Raw genomic sequence first — 22,618 nt, forward strand, 5'->3', positions numbered from 1 at the left:
CAGCTAACTAATGTCATGAGGGTTTAAAAAAAGTGCTCCATCCTGTAACAAATTAACAAATTTAGTGAGTCCAGATCTAACATACCAATACTGACCTGCCTTGGGGGAAAACTTTCAGGACATGCCACCTAGATAATCCAGGATGATCTCTTCATTTCGATAAATCCTTAACTTTGCCACATCTGCAAAGTCCCTTTTGCCATGTAAGGTAACATTCCCAGGTTCCAGGGACTAGAAGGATATCTGGGTATCTTCGGGCCCCATAACTCAGCCTATGACAGTGCCTATCATTGTCCCCCTTGAACAAAAAGACGCTGCTTTCTCAAGGGATGGCCTAGGAGCACCAGGCTCGGCTCAGAGGTTTCTTCTGCCCTGTCAGCAGCACTAACGTATGCTTCCAGAAACTCTCTTGCCCCTTGATCTCATTCGTACTGTGCCACAGTTTCCAAGTTCTTTTGAGCTTTCCTAGCAAAATATATTTCAGCAGTAAAATAATACTTAAGGAAATAGAGGAAGTTCCCTCTTGATTAGAAATAAGGTAATAAAGTAAAATTAAAAAGCTTGTACTTTGGACCCAGATTGATCTAGATTTGAGCTCTGGTTTTATCACCTATCATCTGTGGATTCTGTTTTTTTTTTTTTTTTGGCTGTGTTGGGTTTTCGTTGCTGTGCGCAGGCTTTCTCTAGTTGCGGCGAGTCGGGGCTACTCTTCGTTGCAGTGCACGGGCTTCTCATTGCGGTGGCTTCTCTTGTTGTGGAGCACGGGCTCTAGGTGTGTGGGCTTCAGTAGTTGCAGCACACGGGCTCAGAAGTTGCAGCATGCAGGCCCTAGAGCACGCAGGCTTCAGTAGTTGTGGTGCGTGGGCTCAGTAGTTGTGGCTTGTGGGCTTAGTTGCTCTGCGGCATGTGGGATCTTCCTGGCCCAGGGATTGAACCCATGTCCCCTGCATTGGCAGGCGGATTCTTAACCACTGCGCCACCAGGTGAGTCCGCATCTGTGGATTCTTGGTTAAGTTTCTTAATGGTTCTAAGCCCCTTGGTTTTTTGTTTTTTTTGGGGGGGGGCGGTTTGCTTTTTGTCTGTTTGTTTTGTTTTGTCGTTCATTTTTTTTTTTTTTTTTTTTTTTTTTTTTTTTTTTTTTTTTTTTGCAGTACGCGGGCCCCTCACTGCCGTGGCCTCTCCTGTTGTGGAGCACAGGCTCCGGACGCGCAGGCTCAGCAGCCATGGCTCACGGGCCCAGCCGCTCCACGGCACGTGGGATCCTCCCAGACCGGGGCACGAACCCGCGTCCCCTGCATCGGCAGGCGGACTCCCAACCACTGCGCCACCAGGGAAGCCCCAGTCGTTCATTTTTTGAATAGTGGTAGTAACCCATTAAGGGCTGTACACATTAAATGAGATAATTCATGTAAAGCCCATAGCATAGTGCTTGTTAGATATTATTTTTAGCAAAACCAACTGTTTCATTTCTCTATTCTAGCATTTTCTTCTTATTAATAGTTTCACTTTTTAAAATGTAAGATCCACAAGCTTATGAAATTATTTTACTGATCTTGAGATTTTTTTCCAGCTTTATGGAGATGTAATTGACATATAACACTGTGTAAGTTTAAGGGGTACAAGTAATAATTTGATATATGCATATATTGTGAATCGTTTACCACAATAAGGTGAGTTAACACATCCATCACCTCACATAGTTACAACTTTGTGTACGTGTGTGTGGTGAGAATATTTAAAATTTACTCTTTCAGCAACTTTCAAGTACGCAACACAGTATTGGTAACTCTAGTCACCAAGCTGTACATTAAGTCCCCAGAACTTATTCATCTTATAATTGGAAGTTTGTACCTTTTGACCACCTTCACTCATTTACAGCCCTGCCCATGACAATCACTAATCTGTTCTCTGTTTCTATGAGTCTGGTTTTGTTAGATTCCACATGTGAGTGAGATCATGTGGTATTTGTCTTTCTCTGACCTATTTCACTATGAGCGTAATATCCTCACTGTCCATCCATGTTGTTGCAAATGGCAGGATTTCCTTCTTTTTTTCTGAATAATATTCCATTTGTTGACCTGAAACAAATAGACTGCCAGATATTTCTCCAGCAAAGATGGGTTTATTTGGGATCAGCAAAGGATTGCAATTTCGGGTCTCCAGCCATGGCAAGCCACAGGGCAAGGGAAGGAGCAGGCTTTAATAGAGGGAAAAAGAAGCTGCCAGGGCTACAGTAGACAGAGTCCATGGCTTTTCATTGGCTGAGTCCTTGCCAGGAATGAGGGGGAGTCATTATTCCTGCGGGGCTCTGCTATGGATGCAGGAGGTGAGAACTCCCCCTCTGGTCTCCCAGCTCTATTTGATTGAGGTTTCTGTTTATTAATTTTACACACACACACACACACACACAGTATATATATATATATATATATATATATATATATATATATATATGCCACACTTTTATCCATTCATGTGTTAATGGACACTTTTATGTCTTGGCTATCGGAAACAATGCTGCAATGAACATGAGAGTGCAGAAACCACCATCTCTGAGATTTCATTTTGAGAAAGTTTTATTTTTTTAAGAGTCAAGAGTAAATCATTAAAAAAAATTACTTGGACTTTGCTATGTAGACCAAAGAGGGTTTGAATATGCATTTTATATATTTATTTTTATTTTATATATAAAATATATATTTTATATATTTAATTACTTAACAAAAAGTAAAGCACATAGGGCTTCCCTGGTGGCACAGTGTTGAGAATCTGCCTGCCAATGCAGGGGACACGGGTTCGAGCCCTGGTCTGGGAGGATCCCACATGCCGCGGAGCAACTGGGCCCGTGAGCCACAACTACTGAGCCTGTGTGTCTGGAGCCTGTGCTCCGCAACAAGAGAGGCCGCGATAGTGAGAGGCCTGCGCACCGCGATGAAGAGTGGCCCCCGCTTGCCACAACTAGGGAAAGCCCCCGCACAGAAATGAAGACCCAACACAGCAAAAATAAATAAATTAATAAACCCCTACCCCCAACATCTTCTTTAAAAAACAAAAAAACAAAAAAGTAAAGCACATAGAGCAAAATCCATCTTTTCAAGTGTATAGTACTATGAATTCTGACAGAAACATGCAGTCATGTAACCACCACCACAATCAAGATAGGAAATATTTCCATCACTCTGAAAAGTTTCCGGGTGCCCCTTTGCAGTCAGTCCTCTTCCCCCAGCCCTGGTCCCTGGCAACCACTGATCTACTTTTGTATTTTGTTGACTTGAGACATGGAAACAAAGTAAGTTGCAGGGTATCTTCTGGAGAGTTCAACTTCGGTTCTGCAACTTAGTAAAACGCTTCCTACGCCCTGCTGTCGATGCTGTCAAGGTCTAAAGCTAAAAAGATTCAGAGGCGGACCTTATTAGGATTTACCTCAACTTTTCCAGGAATCCTGGGAGGTCCTGGGCATGACCACAGTTGGGGCTGAAGCAGGGACAGCAGGTGCCTGTTCTGGAGCCCTCATGACACTGTTTACAGTTATGTAGACAGGACAGTGTCGACACTGATGCCCCAGATGTTGGAGGCATCAGTGTAAAAGGAAGACCGTAAGATACAGAGAGATAGTAGTCAAGGTGCTGCCCCTTTACCTGCACTTGTCCCACCCCGGCCCACACCCTCTGAATTAGAACCTTTCTGTCTCTGCACTGTCTGTGCCATCTCATTTTACACTTTATTTCTCTAATATAACTGGAAGGGACTAGATTTGTGTATCTTCCTTCTTTATTAAAACTTTTGTTCATCTTAAACAAATACGTCTTGGGAGAAACTTACTGTTCTGCTTGCTGTGAGAGGTATTTAGTATTAGACAAGGCAAGCACAGTGAAAATATGATTTAAGGTCAAGGATAATTCCAACTACTCGTCTGTTGTGTAATTGTACTTAAGGGCACTAATCTGTGAGCTTCTGGAAAATGAAAACTGCATGGTATTTATTTTTGTATTCAAAGACCTATCACAGGCCATGGTGATGCCTAAGAAGAGCTCACTGTGTACCTGACGTACTTCATTTCTAATCCTCAGGACAAATCTGTGGGGTAGGTCTTATCCTCTCAAACATCAGCAGAAGCTTCAGGAAGTGCCTTTCTCATTGGGATTGGAAGCAGTATGACTCTTTGCTGTATTATATTTTCACATTGCAAGGATGTGGAGAAATTGAAACCCTCATACATTGCTGGTAGGAATGAAATGGTGCAGTTACAGTGGAAAGTGGTTTGGCAGTGCCTCCAAAGTTAGTTACCCTATGACCCAGAAATTCTACTCCTAGGTATATATCCAGAAACTTGTACATGAATGTTTGTAGTAGCATTATTCTTAATAGTCAGAAAGTAGAAATAACTCAAACATACATCATTTGATAAATGGGTAAACAAAGTGTGATATATCTAGTACTGTGGTTGGTTCTCAGGAAGTACTCAAAACATGGATGTTTATTTTCACTCCAAATCTAGGAAAAGGTTACGAAGAATTGCTTTGTGCACTTGGCTAACGTCTCTCATGAGCTAGAGAAATGGAAGTTATGTTGTATGGTGAAATCTCCATCGAAAACAGCAATAATGTAAGTTCCAACCCAAGGAAAGTAATAAGAACCCAGTGAAGTTGAAATTCACACAATGCACAATAACAAAGTCTATATTTAAGGTAAGTAAAGACTAAATCTAAAAGCCAAATTAGATAAGGAATTTCTATGTTCTTGAAATCAGAGCTCAGCAGATGAGAGAAATATAAATATTCAAGTGAAATTTGATACTGTAGTGAAATTGAGAAAAGTTTTTGAATATTGTTTATGTTACTATAATTTTTTAATAGAAATAACTTCTCTGTATTTCTTTTATCTATACTCGCTCAACATATGTTACAAAGTCCATAGCGTGTAGCCACATCTTTCTTGGTCTGGGGCACTATGGAAGTTCACAATTTTGGCCTTTTTATAATAAAATAAAGACGTCTGTGCCAAGATGCCACTCTACCTTTGTTTAGTGAATCTACTTTTCATTGAGATACAGCCATAAGTTGCCCTGTAATCAAGAAAACAGGACAATGATTACTATAAGAAATATGCTCTTAAAGAAAGCTCTACTAATATACAAAATGCATAACACTCAGTGGAGGGGAGCTCGAAAAAAAGGTCATTTTTATTTGAAAATGAGTCTGTAATAATCACAATTAAAATTTATTTCAACCTCTTCTTTCTTTCTTTAGTTTAATCCTCACAGTAACCCTTAAGCCTGGATGTTAGCCCATTTTTCAGATGACACAACAAGGCTTAGTGATATCAAGTGATTTATTGTTATAAAACTCCTAAAGTAGCAGAGCCAGGAGTCAAACTGTGATGTGTCTGACTTCAAAGTCCATGCTTTCCCACCACTCTATTATTTCTCCTTAGTAAAGCTTACATATCCCTTTTTTGGAGGATATTAAGCTTCTTTGGGCTTTAGCCAACCTCCAGCACGTGGGAAAATCCACTCCAATTGACATCTCGGTATCGTTACTTGAAATCACTCTGTGAATTCTTTTCAAGGTACTTCATGATCAGTAAACCATGTGCCCTAGATTAGCATAGGGCAACTTAGTCTTGTCATGTTCTAGCACTGGTTTCTAAATTTTATTAACTCTCAAAACCCTTTGTTCAAATGAAATCTTATAGGAAAACCCGACATAAACAGAGTTGCTGCTGGAAGAGAGAAGGGTGAGCAGTGCATTGATAACCTGACCATCATCAACTGTAGCCACATTTATGGTTTACCGAGCGCTCACGCTGCACTTAACTGTCACTATTTTAACTCACTAATCCTCATTAACTCTCATTTAATCCTCCCAACCACTGTTGTTATTCCCAACCTAAGAACCCGCCCATGAGTTAGGCATGTCTTACTCCGTGGGTGACGGAGAAGCCTACCACCCTTGCTTCATGGAACTGGGAAGTTGAGGGTGCCAGGCCAAGTCTGGTGCAGTTGCTCAGAGACATCAGGCTTCTTTTATCCTTTCCCCAAACCCTTAAAATGAGGCTTCTCTCCCTCTGGATGTTGAGGATGCACATTTGCTACAGTGGAAGAACTAAGTGATCTAAAAATTACTAGGTTCTAGGAGACCCGTGAAGACTTTTCTCCAGATTCAGTCACTGTGGTAATTTCCTCAGGCCCCAAGAGCAGCACGATCTTGTTTCCTGGGTCTTGGAGCTCCCTTCAACTCATCACAAGTGGGCTGCTACTGTTTTTTCTCCCCCTTTTCTTGCTCCCCTTTTGGCTTCGAGCTGCCGGTTCACTTCCATGATGATCCCAGGTGAAGTGGCTGCATTCAGAGGCACCTGGGAAGCACATCTTCATGATCTTTGGAAACCATGAATCATTTTGGACTTTTCACATACAAGATCTGATTTAATTCAAGCTTCAGAGATGTTCTGTTTAACATTCAGACAATGACAATAATAGCAAAGATGTAGTCCTTACAATGAGCCAGGCACTGCTCTAAGAGCTTTACGCACATTAATTTAATCTTCCAACAGCCCTATTATCCCCATTTATAGATGAAGAACTTAAGTACAAAGTGATTAAGGGACTTGAAGACTGCATGATAGGAAGAAGCAGGACAGGCAATGTGGCTCCATTGTTTTTATCCACGATGTTGCCTCTAATAAATTAAAAACTATTTTACAGGTGGGCTTCTCTGGTGGCGCAGTGGTTGAGAGTCCGCCTGCCGATGCAGGGGACACGGGTTTGTGCCCCGGTCCGGGAGGATCCCATATGCCGCGGAGCGGCCGGACCCGTGAGCCATGGCCGTTGAGCCTGCGTGTCCGGAGCCTGTGCTCCGCAGTGGGAGAGGCCACAACAGTGAGAGGCCCACGTACCGAAAAAAAAAAAAAAAAAAAAAAAATGTACAGGTTATGACATGTTGAAATAAACTTAGTTAAAAAATAACTGCTAATTGTTAACATTCATCAAATGCCTAAACATGCTTATCTAAATTTGCATCAATGCTATGATTTCTCATTCAAATATGCTAAGGCAAATTGTTACACTATTGTATTTCTAATCAACTAAGATATGAACAATTAATGTACGAGACGTGACAGAGGAGCTAATTTGATAACCTTTTAGCAAATGAGCTTCTTACTGGGACTGTAGCACTGTTTTTCTGCTTAAAATATTAATTCTGGCAACTTGGTGTTTCTTATATATCAGGTACTGTCCTGGGGTAGATTACAGATGTCACAAATTCTTTGCTACATCTACTGTGGAGAGTGGAGTCTGTTTCTCTTTCTGTGGAATTTGGGTTGGGCTTAGTGATTCGTTTGACCAACAGAACGTGGCATAAGTGACATTTTGGGCCTTCGGAGACTAGCTCAGAAGAAGCTTCTGCAGAGATGTCTATCAATTTTTAAACAAGGGCCCACTTGAGTAAAATGAGTCCTATCAAGTTGCTGTCATCTTCTGCCTGGAATTCAGCAGGGTGAGAGGGAATGGCCAAGCAGCTTGAATGGAGAGCAGTAGGCAGGTCCCCGCTGTCAGCATTACTGGGTCTGTGGTAGGGACTCGATAAACGCCTTGTGAATTCAATCTGCTCGTTCTTCCTTTATTCTTTTAACCTGTCGTATGCATTTATTTCCAGCTTAACGGTGGATGCCGGTGGTAAGCAGTAGTGGCAGCCAAACCCCCAACAGCTTGTTGGAAGACTCCCCTCATCACGTGCTTATGTTCTCAGTCCTAGTGAGTGACACGAGCTGAGGCAGGGCTATTGCCCCCAGAGCTCATCTGACACAGCCCCTTGGTTCCCCCCCTCTTCCTTTATACCAACACTGGAGCTCTGACAGACAGATGGATAAGACGAGACAAAGTACAGGAGGGAAGATCTAAATGACACATGATAAACCTGAGTAATATCTATTAAAATCTATATCCTGTAAACAGAGAATATACTTTTTTAAAGTGATCCTGGAGTATTTTAAAATTAAGAAAAGACAATAAACTCCCCACAGTAAATATAATACACATAACATTCTCTGATCCTGATGCTAAAACATAACAACCAATAAAAGAATCGGAAAACAAAACCACTACCCACACCAAACTGCCATTATCTGGGGGTTAAAAAACAGCAAAGAAAAAGGGAAAAAGCCTTCATTCATACAACTTGTTGGTTAAGGAGGAAATAAAAACTGAAACTTCAGAACACCTAGAATATAATAGTAGTGACAACATAGTTCACCTAAGTGATTCAGCTTAAGCAGTACTCAAGTCCACACCTTAAATCTCATATTAATAATTAAGAAAAATAAAAATGATTAAACTGAATGCTAACTCAAGGAGTTAGAAAAAAACAACAGAAGAGACTAAAAAAAGCAAAAAGTAGGAAATTTAAGGAAATCAATTAATGGGAAAACAGAAAAATAGCAGAAGAGATGTTCAAAGCATACCACTTGGGGGAAACAAGCAAACAAAAACAACAACAAAATAGGTCTACCATTAGCTATCTTAATTAAGAAAACAAGGGAGCAAGCATAATACATAATAAGGGGGAAAGAGCCATAAGCAGAAAAGAGGAGGGTAACTTTGCTCACCTCTAGGCAAATGAACTTGAAAACATGGACAAAATGGATGGTTGATGATCCTAGCTAAGACATAAAAACTACACAGACCAATTACCATAACAGATACTAAAAGAGCTGTCAAAGAGCTATTGCCGAACATCCACCAACACCAGATAATTTCACTGAAATTTTAAGGAAGAGAAAATTCCAATGCTGTGCAAACTGTTCCAGAACTCGGGAAAAGGAAAAACATTTCCAATTTACCAGTATAAAATTAATAACAAAACTTCTTAAAGATAGCGTGCACGTGAATACACACACACACACACACACACACACACACACACACACACGACTAACTGCACTGATGAATACAGATGCAAATATATTAAATAAAATAGGAAACATATTCTGGAAATATATTAAAAGAATAATACATATGGTCAAGTAGAGTTTATTTCAGGAACGCAAGGATGGTTCAAAATGACAAAATATATTAAAAGGTCAAAGGAGAAAAATTGTATGATCATCTCCATAGAAAATGAAAAGGCATGTGATAAAATCCAACATGCATTCTTGACTAATTTATTTTAAAATAGGGATCAATGGATACTCCTTAACGTGATTAAATGTATAGATCTCAACCCAATTCATTATAGCCAATATATTTTAACATTATTCTAGAAGTACTAGACAATGCAATCAAGACATAAAGAGTTATGCAAATTGGAAGACATGACTGTATAACTGGAAAACACAAAAGAATTAACTGAAGTACTATTACATACCATAAGAAAATGAGAGTCTGGTAGCTGGGTAGAAAATTAACATAAATAAGTCATTAGCTTTCATATATACTAAAATCAGACTAAGTTATAAACAGAAAGGACTTCCTTAATAATGGTAACAAAAATAATAAAATTTCTAAGAACTCTTGAAAAACATGTACAAGATCTCTGTAAAGTAAAATGCAAAACATCTGTGAAGGAAACAACAAAAAAGACTTGAACAAATTGGGAACCATTTTTGGATAGGGCACCATGGTTTAGATAGAAGCTTTAACATGATAATAATGTCAAATTTCCCCAAGTTGACCTATAAAAGTAAAACTGTCCAAAAAAAAAAATGTACAATGGATTTGTTTTGTGGAACACAAAGGGTTGATTCTAAAGTTCAAATGGAAAAATAAGCAAGAATATTTGAACATTTAAAAATTACTGTTATTAAAACAGTGTAGGACTGGTACAAAAAAAGGCAGGCAAGTCAATTGAACAGAATGGAATTAGAGTCTAGAAATATATCCACATAATATGAAAATCTGCAATATGATAAAAGGGCCATTTCCAATAGCAAGGAAAGGACAGATTTAATAAACAGCCTTGCAGGAACTAGGTAGTTACCTAGGAAGAAAAACTGGAGCCTTAAATTCAGGATAGATCAAATTTTTAAATGTGAAAAGTCAAATAACAGAAATACCCAACTGTACTTTTAACATTCAACCAGTAGCAGATACACTTTTTCCCTTGAAAAAAAGTGCAGAAAAAGAATGCATAGTATGTTACAATTTGTATTATATCATATAGCATTTATACATATAGATACATTTATGTATCTATATGGTATTTCTGGAGGGTATACAAGAATTTGGTCTTGGTACCTATTTCTTTGAAAGGGAACTAGAAGATGGCTGTCGGGGATAGGAGAGAGACTTAATTTTTTTACCATTTGAATCAAGAAGATGTATTAGTTAATTAAACAAAGAAATTAAAATATATGTCAGAAAACAAAAACAAAAAACCTATACATAATAGTATATAATTAGTAGGAGCTAAACAAGGTTAATTTGGTAACCCAAATTCTGCCAGTGAAATATTGTATAGGGGTCTAAAATGTATCTGAAAATAATATAAAAAGAGAACTGATAGAGTTACTGACTCTTATAAGACACATCAACTAAAAGGCAGGTTTTTCAAAGGCAAAATAATGTCCAGGTCCTTAGGGATTTCTTTACCCTTGAGAACTGGTGTAAGCTACTACTTTACTATAAGGGAGTTAAGAAAGACATCCCCTCTTTAATTTTTCTTCTAGACACACTGCATATTTCATGGCCTGAATCTGTATATGCACCAAATGAACAAAAATAAAGAGAAACTTTGATTTAAAAAGTACCTCAAGGCAATACAAAAAAAAAGAAGTCATTTTAATTTTTGATACATATTAAAACATTTCAGTCAGTTCTTCCTGACAGCATAACACGACAAATACACAAGACCTCAAACATGCTTTAAAATGACATTCAGCAAAGTATTTAAAATTTAATAAATAGCAATAATCACACACAAATACATTTTTCATACTCAAACATTAAGCTACTAAAACAGACAGCTAGAGAATAAATAAATGGGAATTGGCAATAAAAAAATATGCGGGGTTTTGCAATTCACTTTACTTAAAAAAGGGAGGTGATCTGAATGAGTCCTTAATTTGCTTTTCAACATGTAGCATGATCCTCCCCTTATGAATAAAATATATTGAAAAAATCACTTTCTTACTATAATGCAGTTTTTAAATACAACAAATAAATATGAACCCAGCAAAGCAACCTCAAGTTGTAATAAAAATGCCCCCTCACGCTCCCCCTGTAAGCTATGGAAACATATAGTCATTATGATAGCAAATAATCGTATTTAAAGTGATAGTGCTTCTGCACTAAACTCATCTGAGGCCTTGATATGATTTTAGTGCAAATCCCTAGGGTCCAATACAAGCATAACCCTGTATCAGGGAAAGACATTACCAGTTGGAACTTATCTTGTACAATTTTTGTACATATTTTATAAAGTTCAAGATTTAATGCATAGTAGAATATCTTCATCCGCTTAATTCTGTCCTTAAATAGAGCTAAAAAAAGAAATGACTTGGGCTTTTTACCATTTGGTTTGTACCATATTAGAGTATTAAAGTCAACATTAGAAAATTTATAAAAGAGTTTTTTGTTTTTGCCATTAATTTATCTAACTCTATCTCAATTTCACATCATTGCATGTTGAACATAAGAGAAAAAATTTTAGACAAAGGTTTTTTTCCCTTTGACAAGCTCATATTATGAAATCTAATCATGTTTAGACAGATGTTATACAAATAAAAACAGGTGAGAATAAGGACTTTTTCTCTTTTTATATTAACAACCTTAACATCTAGTATATTAAGTTACAAGATGTATTGGCAAAAGCATAAAGGGTTCAATTAAAAGAAGGTATTAGTTTGAATAAAGAAACGTTTTAACATAGGATAGATAGACACTGACAGTCAAATGTGTTTCAGCAGCCATATCTTTACTGCGAACTACAGTACCGGGATGAAAACAATTAGAAACAAATGGAAGAACATTACTGAACAATCTGAATACATAATGCATTTTTAGCTGCTAAAATAGTAAACTCTAACGTTTATAGAGTTACACGTGTTTAATTTAACCATGCAGGCTAACATATGATAGTAAGAAATCACCCTGCATCTTTTCTCTTTTTAAATTAAAACTAGTTTAATTGTAAAGTTACAAAACAATGAATGGATATTGCTCCAACTTGTATCCAATCTCCCTGATGGGAATCTTGTACCTAACAAAGTAACAAAGCTTCATCATCACTTGTTTCATTTTTCAGCGTTGCTTCTAAGCAAGAGTCTGGTATCTGGGCAGTGTGGACAACGCCGCAGCGCTCACAGGGGCCATCGCGATTACTTAGTCTTACTCCAGGGTCTGCTGCACTATATGGTCGTCTGAACCTTTGCCCTTGATCGGAGGCAAGATCAAGAAGAGGTCTGGAGCAATCATTCACATCAAAGTCTGAAGCTCCTTCAGAAACTGGAATTAGCATTTCAACATCATCATCTTCTTCTCTTCCATTTACCCCATTATCAAGTTGTCTCAAAGGGCTCTGGTTCTGACTTACGGAGCTTGATCGCCCTAATGTAAAACGTACCCAACGTAGCCCCTGAGTCATACGACTTAGCGCACTCGTGAGCTGGTGACGCGCCGGACTCACACTTGGGGGTTCCGCGCTTGTCACATCCCGTCCGGTCTCTGTGTGACCACCTCGGGTATTCTGAGTGGAGGAACTTCCACTTGCTCCCACTGTTGCTTCTACAGCTGTCGTGGGAGGGACTTTTTGAGGCAAAGGAGCTGCAACCCCGCCAGATGCTCCTACCGTATCTCTTCTCTCATTTTCTGTGTCTGTGTCGTCAGATTCCACAGAAAATAAACTTCTGTGAGTATGATTTCTTTCAGGTTCTCTGCTGGTACTCTGACTAGGGGCAACCGCATCCCCATCTGCTGAGACCAGAGCCAATGACCCTGAATGGCGTAATCTTGCAAAATTAAAAATACGATTCCAGATGTTGCTGGATCTGCCTGCCATAGGAAGTCTGATTGAAGTAAATCCGAGCTGAGACCGTACAGCTAGCCTCAGGTTTTCCAAAACAGAAGCCTGCAAAAAAAAAAAAAAAAAAAAAAAAAAAAAAAGAAAGAAAAGATCTTAAGACAGCTAACAACAAGGTATTAAGATGGAAAACGCCTTTCTATTCAGCATGTGTTGTGGATAAAAGTTCTATTACTCATTTTACGGTCTATGGAGGATGAATTAAATTCTCTCATCGATACAGGTTCACCTCAGTCCAGAATCTAACCTATAACTTGAATCACTGTTCACTGTGTTTAAGATTTTCTTGATACTTCATTTTATATATGAACTTTAAAATGATGTTTAATGCCAATTACAACTGCAATTTTGTTTCAAAACTTCACATGGTAATCTAATCCTAGAAATGCACCAAAGATGGAAAATAAAATTATTTGATACTTCTTTAGCTAGGAGGATAGAAGAATCTCTACAATAATTCTCCAAATGACCTAAAGGAGTGTGAAAACCAGGCTGTTTGTTTGTTTTTTTGTTTTAACACAGAACAAGTTAGACTTGATCTACAAGGTTGAAACCTTCCAAAACATGTAAAAATTATATCTCACAGTTGGTTCTCAAGGATTTGTTGAATGAGTGGATATTGAGGATTTATTTACATTGTCATAAACAAAGGAATTACTGTATTTGTAATGCAGCACAGGAAACAAAAAGCCAAAGAAATTAATTTGTTTATAGCACTATTCAATGGCATCTGAGACATCTGGGTTCCTTCTCAATCTTAAAGATTTAAGTCTTATTTTCTACAGCTTCATGTTAAACATAAATTATAACCTTATTCTTTGAAAATTGGTGATTTTAAATTAGTGCATATGGGAAGTGACCATATTGCCCAACTGAAAGAAAAATCATCTGGATTTTCTTTTTTCTAGGAATGACTATTGGATTTAAAAAAACAAAACAAAACACTACAGTATTTACAAAAACAGTCTTTAAGCTCCACCTAGTGGTTATAAAAAGGAGTAATCAAACTTGGAACAAATACAGCTTTCATCAATCTGGCATTTAGTATTTAAAATACAGTATTTCCAAGAAACAATGGTGAATTGATATACTCCCTTTCAAACGGTGATACAGTTTCCCTCTGCCAAATGAATGGCTCTTGCCTTTCCCCCCACAGAAGAAAAGAAGGGAAGAGAATAAGAAGATGTGATAACATATGCTTTCCATCTCTGTTTATGACTGGTACTGAAGTAAATCCAAGCTGATACCGTACAGCTAGTCTCAGGTTTTCCATATAGATTTGTGATTTCCATATACACCCTTTGAACACAATCCCTGGAATATAATTCACAGAAAGCTAAGAAGCTACTATCACAGGAATATTTCATAGTCTAGCCTTAGTAAGTAACGGACTGTCAATAAGAAATCTGAATATCAGCACATAAAATTTACTATATGAATGAGTAAGGTTTTTCACCAATTAGGAATGTAACTATAAACTAACTGAAAAAAAAAAAAAGTGGCTCACATCCCTTTGAACTCCATAGATTTGGTCCTCCTCATTTGGCATTCACGTTCTAAGGCTTTGTGTGAGCACTGTCATTAAATCCAGAAATGAATACAAGGCTCTTCAGATATCCTCCCCTCTTATGCAGCTGCCACCCACAATGCCTTCAGCACACTTCAAAGCCGTCTTTAACAGTACAGTCTGTCAGTGAGATGAAGCTCTCTACTGGCTTCAAAGTCTGTTTAATTAAACGATTGCCAATTTAACATTAGATTCTACAAGGGGATCTCATGATTGTTTTAGGAATAATTTTATATACTTCAGTTTATGAAGCAGAAGAAAAGCATTCTTCAGAAAGGATTGCTATTTTGAATGAGTTGGTAATCAGAAGATTATTTTTCTTTCTTTTTTTTTTTTTTTGCGGTACGCGGGCCTCTCACTGTTGTGGCCTCTCCTGTTGCGGAGCACAAGCTCCGGATGCGCAGGCTCAGCGGCCATGGCTCACGGGCCCAGCAGCTCCGCGGCATGTGGGATCTTTCCGGACTGGGGCACGAACCCGTGTCCCCTGCATCGGAAGGCGGACTCTCAACCACTGCGCCACCAGGGAAGCCCTATTTTTCTTTTTAAAAACAAATAAGGAAATTTGATAATTTATTACCAAAAGTTTCAAACATAAGAGTGTAATCTCATTAACTGAATAAAATCTAGTTTCCCATTTACAAATATATTTTATTTTAAAACTTTGTTGAAGCAGAATTCCCTTACAAGGGTAAATTATAACCCTACAAAAATGCTGTACTAGGTAGTAAAGAACTGAAACCTTACCCAAAGTGAGGTCTGACCTTTGCCCTTTACTTCTAGGATGAGACCTCAGACCTTGGAATGTCATCTTTGACAGGTGTCATTGCATGGAGACTTGGGCCAGCCAGAGAGTAGCACTGTGTTTTAGGCAGAGGCTCTGAGCCACACCAATGTGATGTAGCGTGGGAGTGTTGAGTCAGCAGAATCAGTCAACCTCTGGAGAGGCTAGAGACTGGGATCAGCCACGTGTGCAATTAATCATGCCTACGTGATGGAGCTCCAATAAAAACCCTGGACACCGAGTTTGGGTGAGCTTCCCTAGTTGGCAATGTTTTGTGCATATTGTCACACACCCGTGTTGAGAGAATAACACTGTCCTGACTTAATGGGGAAAAGACAATTGGAAGGGTTGTGTTTGGTACCCTCCTAAACCCTGTCCTACGTGTCTCTTCCTTTGGCTGATTTAATCTGGATCCTTTCCCTGCAATAATAGTTACACCAGAGTATACTATTAAGTAAAACAGCTTTCAATGAGTTTTCAGTCCTTCCAGTGAATTATCAAACCTGAGGATGGTTTGGGAGCCCCTGAACTTAAAATTGGTTTTAGAAGTAAGGGCTGTCTTGTGTGGACTATGTTCCCTCTAACTTCACAGTTGACTAACTTCTTGAAGGTAGCCTCAGGGTACAGAGGTGGGGTGACAGATGGTGGAGTGGGTGGATGGAATTAACCATCCTCTGAATTCCTACCTAAAAAGAACCCTTCCCCATGGCAGGGACAACAATACATAAAAACCACAACGTAGGTTTTTCCTATGTTGCACACAAAATTCCAACCAGTGGAAGTTCTGAATTACTTACTTAGCAAATTACATCAAATTCTCACAAAGATTTCCTAAAAGACTCAAATAAGACTGTAACTGGAAACCTATTTACCAAAAAGGAAATGGTCTTTCATCTTGAACAGAATTAAATTACTGGGAAAACAATGTTCATCAATTTTTCTTAATTCTGATACTGGGAACAATTTTTAGAAATGTTTCCAGATACATTTACATTCTAAATGTAGAAACCTTAATGCCCTTAAGAACCCTGGCACAACTGTAAGCACTGAAAAAGAAATTTAAAAAGAAATTGCAGGGAACTATATTCGGTATCTTATAATAATCTATTATGGAAAAGAATCTAAAAAAGTATATATATATATATATATATATATATATATGTATAACTGGATCACTTTACTGTATACTTGAAGTAAAAAACTGCTCACAAAAATTTAAAGAATTCAGAAACATTAATAAAGAATGAGTTACTATTTAAAGAAAATGATATGAATTTTTAAGCACCGTAAAATCCAGCTGTGAAGTTTTCTCTCAAGTCAGGTAGAAATGTTAACTTAATTTCAACAACTTTTATTTTAATCTAGCATGTTACTAATCTATTACTAAGCATATCAACTTTAGTATTTCTTTTTAAACCTTGAAATAGTTCAAGTAGAAAATAAGTTGTCAAACTTTACTTTTGAATTTTAATACACTAAATTATCCTAAACAGTAAAATGCTTAAGAATCACCTAACCAAATCAGAAGTAAAGAGTGAAAAGTATACTTTTGAATTTGTTAAAATACAATGAAACAATCAGAGTTGACCCTTGAACAACATGGGCTTGAAATGCACGGGACCACTTAATATGTGGATTTTTTTCAATAGCAAATTCTATAGTACTACATGATACATGGTTGGTTGAATTTATGGATGTTGAGCCCCAGACACAGAGGTCCGACAATAAAGTTACATGTGAATTTTCACCTGCACAGAGGGTGGGTGTCCCTAGCCCCCTCGTTGTTCAGGGGTCAACTGTATAATTTCAAATCCTCCATATATTTAATTCTTAATGTGACTGCAAAAATTCTGACCCAGTCAAGGATACTTTACCATTATAGAAGTATAGATTTCATTTTAAGAGGTACAGAAAGAGAAATAATAAATTGTAACCTACTTGGTTAGGTGGGCAAACAGGAAAATCTTCAACTGGTGGAATTAAACCCTGAGCAATCAGTTGTCCATAAGAGGGAGGAGCTTCTCTTCTTAACAATTCTGCTTCCACTCTGGACAACTGTGTTTCAAATGATCTTTGAGAGAAACAGGGGGATGAAAAGGGTTAAAGAAAAAGGCAAGCCAAAACAGTAATTTTAAAATTATCAACAATTAAAACAATCTGAATTTTAATATACTTGTTCATTTGTATAAAGCTTACTTAGCCAACATGATGAGTATCTGTACTACCTACACTGAGGACACAAAGATGAAGCAGACAGTTTAGCCTCATGCGGTTTTACACTAGGCGCCTGGACCACTAAGTTTTAATAAGTTAGATATCCCCATAAAAGATAAAAGTACTAGATCTTTAAACCCCTAAGAACATAGGGGCTTGAGACTTTAGGTGAAAGTATTTGAAAATTCTTAGAAGACACTTTGTTCAGCAAGTCCAACACATTTACTTTTCAGATAAGGAAAAGAGTGAAATGAGTCACCAAAACCCTTTCTGGAATAACTTGTTCTTAAACTCAAGGCCTCTGGTCTTCATTGTACTCTTATGTTGCAATGTAGTAAAACATTTCCTGGCCATTTATACTGAACCAAAGATAAGATGCACTTGGTTATTGTGATACTGTGCATCTATTCTTAGCTGTCTGGTATGTGACTTCTTTGTTGTATCTATCATTTGTAATTCTCCTGGGACTGACGGTCATGGTCTCCACAGGAGCTTTCTAGAAGGCCTCTCTGCCATCAACTTCTCCCAGGTCCAGTCTCTCCTCTACCACACGAAAGACAGCTCTCCCTGAAGGCCGCTCTTTAACGCTGAACCACTTCTTACTTAACTGAGATCCTTCGACTTTTATACCACTTTATTTTATAGCTCTTACAGCATTTATATTTTTTGCCATCTAATTCTACCCACCAATTCCTTCTAACTGTAAATTGCCCATGAGATTACTCATTTCTCTATTCACCTGTATAATGCTTTCAATATAGAAGGTTCTCAAATTACCTGGAATTGTTGAATTAATATTTATAAAAACCGAGGTTAAAGAGCAACAACCGAGAATTACAGCTTGCAATATTCCTGTAAGACAGATTAACCTGAAAACAGGAACTGATAAACACAGATTGGCTTTTTTCACCTCATAACTCTTAGTATTTATTTGTTTTTTAATGTTCTTATTAGGCTTTTGAGTCACAGGCTTTTCATAGTCATTTTATAAATCATAAGAAGTATTTATTTCTCAACAATATAACAAAAATATATTGCTAATCTCATTAAGAAATTTGTTGTAAATATTTGGGCCATGCTTTTACTGTAGAGGGCATAAGCAATATAGTTTTGTCTTGATACTGACCTTCGTTCAAACATTCTCAGAGAATAGAGCTTACAAGTACATCCCAAGGCAATGACCAGTAACAGGCCACAGATAAGGCTCCCTATGACGGCTGCAGTTATGACTCGGGTAGGCACGATTACCGGGCAATTCTCCTCATCGCTGCCATCGCCACAGTCGTCCTGAGAGTCACACACCCAGCTTTCAAACACACAACGATTGTTTTTGCAATGAAAATTTCCTGGCTGGCAAAAAAAGCAGTTTTTTTCATCGGAGCCATTTGGGCAATGATTCTGGTAGTTGCAGCGATCAGAACGAGGGTAACAGACGCCGTTCCGGGAACATGGGAACTCTTCCTTTTGGCACATGGTACAATTGATTTCATCCCTTCCGTTTGGGCAATGCCAATACCCATCACAGCGCTGCTGCTCCGTATAACACCCCCAGTTCCCTCCGCAGGGTATTTCCCATGGCAAACAGAAGCCATCTACTTGGTAAGTAGCATTAAATCCCCTGGCAGCGTTGACTTTATCGGCACAGAAATGCACCCTTATCTGTCCAGAAGAAGACACGACAGTGAGAGGCGCATGAGAATCAAAAGCAGTTAACACACGCAAAAGCTTGTGTGGATTCTCCTCTAATCCATCGTATATTTTGACATAATCACCATAACCAGTACCATCAAGTTTAAAGTCAGTGAAGCGTAAGATGACTTTACGATGATCACCAGTGTCTATTAGCCAGGTGCAATTGCTTCCGGGAGGATAAAAGTCTGGATAATTGGGAGAATTAAAAGTACCATAAAAATATTTTAACCACTGCCCACAGGTTGGCACATCACAGTCTATCTCATCTCCAAGGTCAAGGCAGTCAATGTTCCCATCACATTTTAAAGATTCGGGGAGGCAAGTGTAAACTTTGGTAAACCGAGATAGACACTGGAACTGGTTGTAAGCACAGGGTTGGAAAGAGGCAGATGTTGGAGGATTCACTTCTTTGGCACAGATCTCTTCATCAGAACTATCTCCACATTCGTCCATGTTATTGCATTTCCAGGCTGCTGGTATACACTTTCCATTACCACAACGAAACTGGTCACAAGCACAGTTTGGTTCCTCAGATTTCCCTGGGAGGACATTGGGAGGAGGGAGATGGAGAGATAAGGAGGAAAAAAACATACTCTTTAAAGGGTATATAACAGCAAGTGGCATTTTTATCATAAATGTTGACTAGCCCAAATGATAGTTGGGCTTGATCAAAAAATAGGTTAAACTCTAATGGCAAATTAATATTGGCTTACTGATTACTCAACTATTTATTAACCACTTATGATTTGTTCCATGAAGATCTCTACAGCTGATCTAAAGAGAAAAGACCAATCCTGTTTTTGCAGAAGCTATTTTACGGCAGAACATTTAGTAAAGTGATGTAAGATACGTAAGTCAGTAGGATGTATTGCCTAAGAATTTCAAATTATTGTATAAACATTTTGCAATGAAGAAAAACTCCTCTATAATAATCACCTTTTCAAATTCAGTTTTAGTATTCTTTTTGAGTTGTTTATATATATATAAAATATATATATATATACAAACACATACACACAATATTTTGCTATGTGTATCATAGCATATTTTGCAAGCCCATTATTTAGACTCAAATTTTTGCTAAGATTATCATAAGTTAACTTTATTCTATTTCTAACATTTCATGTAACCACAACATGGTACTTCCATTTTATAACTGTTTTAATACAACTGCAAAATATTTTATGAATCTGAGCTAAAGGTATACATTTACTCAACAAAACAGTAGGGGGAAGAAGAGAGAAAAGAATGGAAATGTTTATAGAATTCTGATTATCTTAGTGGACTATCTTAAATATGTAACAATGACGTAGGGAAAGAAAACCAAACATTAGATTCCTACAGTCCACACTGATGATGTCGGCCAATGCTTACCTCTCCATTAATAACTTTTATTTACTGGCAAATAGGTGACAGAAAATGTGCTTCAGAACCTAAGTAAATATTACAAAGACTGTGCTTTTAATAAAAAAGAGAAAAAGCAGCATATGTTGCTAAAGGAGACCATGTCATTTCAGAAAATGTAAAATGATTTTCAGCAAAAATTTACATAACTCTAATGCTCTGAGTTCTTCATATTTGTATGATCTGCTCACTCTTTTTGGATAAAGTTTAAGAACTAGCAAAAGAAGACTTCTGATACTACAAACTACAAAAGTGAAATTGATTATGTCTTTTCTTTGAAGGTGTAAAGACAAGGGTAATGCACACACACAAAAATACATTCTGAAGTAACTTGCAGGATACTGGTAAACACTTGAGGGGAAAAAGTTCCTTTTAAAATAAACGTATTCAAAATATTTAAAAAGAAAACTGACCTTAGTTTGTAAAATTGATCATTTTATTAGGATTATACAAAATGCCTTTTGGAGACCCGGATCTATGGTACCTGAACCTTTAGCCTCTAATTCCTCAATCTCAGCTGCCTTGAGGATTGAGTCACAATTAAATGGACATTTTTTAGAAGGCGAGTCCCGAAGTGACTGAGCAGTAAATACTATAGAATTCTGTTCCATATCTTTCTTCTTATTTAAAAACACACCTGAAAAGTATGCCAGTCTGAAACCCTTCCTAGAGATACTGTCATCGGAATGGAACCTGATCCAGACGTGGTCTTGTGAAGAAATATATGGTGGTGGGATTGTAGAACCACAGGCTCTGTAGCTTTCAATATTCTTGTATGTTTCTATCGTCAACCAGTCCAAACTGCATCTTCTGGACCCCTGAATATCAAAATCCTGAAAACTACAAATAAAAAGTCAGAAAAGGCTACTGAAAAGGAAATTTTGGGAAAAAATTTCATTAATAATACAAAGTAACTGAGGACTTTATTACAAGCCTCCATATATTCACTGATTCTCCTGGATCTTCTAGGCCCACGACTATATCATCAGCAAATAATAATACTGCTTCTGTGTTCCTAACATTTATATCTCTTTCCCAGGTTCCAGAACAATACGTCTTCATAAGTAACATGAAATTCCAAAATAACGCTAAAAAACAGGAGACAGTTGGCACCTTTTTTCTTTTTCTTCTCCCTGTGTGTGTTTAGGAAGGACCACTTCTAATTCTTAGCACCCTAAATTGTTCTCTGTTTGAACTACTCCAGAATTCGATGAACTGAAGGACACAGAGGAAGTCTGCCTTCTCTAGATTAGACTGGTTCATCTGCTTGCTTAATGAGTTTATAGCTCACATTTCAGGAGAGCAAATAGCACAAACCTGAGCCAAGTAAAAAAGTTAAAAATGAACAAACAAAAAACTTCTTCAGTGAAAAGTCCCTGAGTTTGGGAATACTTTTCTTCATAACTGGTTTATAACCAAACGTTATCTTGTAGTTCATAAAATACGGGCATGAATAAAGGGCAGAAAAGTCAAATAAGGACCACACACAAAATTAGCCACTGCTATGAAAAAAGAAAAAACAAAATAGCATTTTCTACTAACATGTCTCACCGAAAAGTGAGATTCCTGCCTTAAGCCAAGTGATGATAAAGTTAATTATCCAAGGATTATTATACCAGGATATTTCCTCTTTAAATATTCTGAGTAACTATAACAAAGGCTGACAATTTGACTGCTTCCAGTTTTTCACTATTATGAACAAGGCTGGAATCCTTATACATGTTCTCTCCACACACACGAGTAAGTATTTCTCTAGGACAAATTTTTCTACAAGTAGAATTGCTAGGTCAAAAGACACAATTCCACTTTAAATTTGATGGCAACACTGAGAAAAATGTTTATACCAACTCACAATTCCACCAAGTGTGTATGAAAAAGCACCTTATACCCCACAACTCTGGCAAAATGAAACATTTTATTTCTAAAGATTTGTTGCCAGTTAGGTGG

General features: G+C 37.7%; 1 protein-coding gene across 2 annotated transcripts in view; it reads right to left on the reverse strand.

Annotated features, from left to right (window-relative positions):
• Positions 1 to 9,223: 9,223 nt before the first annotated feature.
• The window catches only part of LRP12 (LDL receptor related protein 12), an 85,232-nt gene continuing 71,837 nt past the window's right edge, over positions 9,224 to 22,618 (reverse strand). For both annotated transcript variants that reach the window (XM_032610119.1, XM_032610118.1), the window contains 4 exons: positions 21,309 to 21,511; positions 18,702 to 19,806; positions 17,300 to 17,432; positions 9,224 to 13,061 (listed from right to left, as the gene is read on the reverse strand). In XM_032610119.1, coding sequence (XP_032466010.1) covers positions 12,195 to 13,061; positions 17,300 to 17,432; positions 18,702 to 19,806; positions 21,309 to 21,511 — 2,308 coding nt within the window. In that variant the 3' untranslated portion in view covers positions 9,224 to 12,194. The remainder of the gene's footprint in view (positions 13,062 to 17,299; positions 17,433 to 18,701; positions 19,807 to 21,308; positions 21,512 to 22,618) is intronic.

The sequence above is a fragment of the Phocoena sinus genome, chromosome 17, assembly GCF_008692025.1.
Source record: "Phocoena sinus isolate mPhoSin1 chromosome 17, mPhoSin1.pri, whole genome shotgun sequence".
Taxonomy (NCBI): Eukaryota; Metazoa; Chordata; class Mammalia; order Artiodactyla; family Phocoenidae; genus Phocoena; species Phocoena sinus.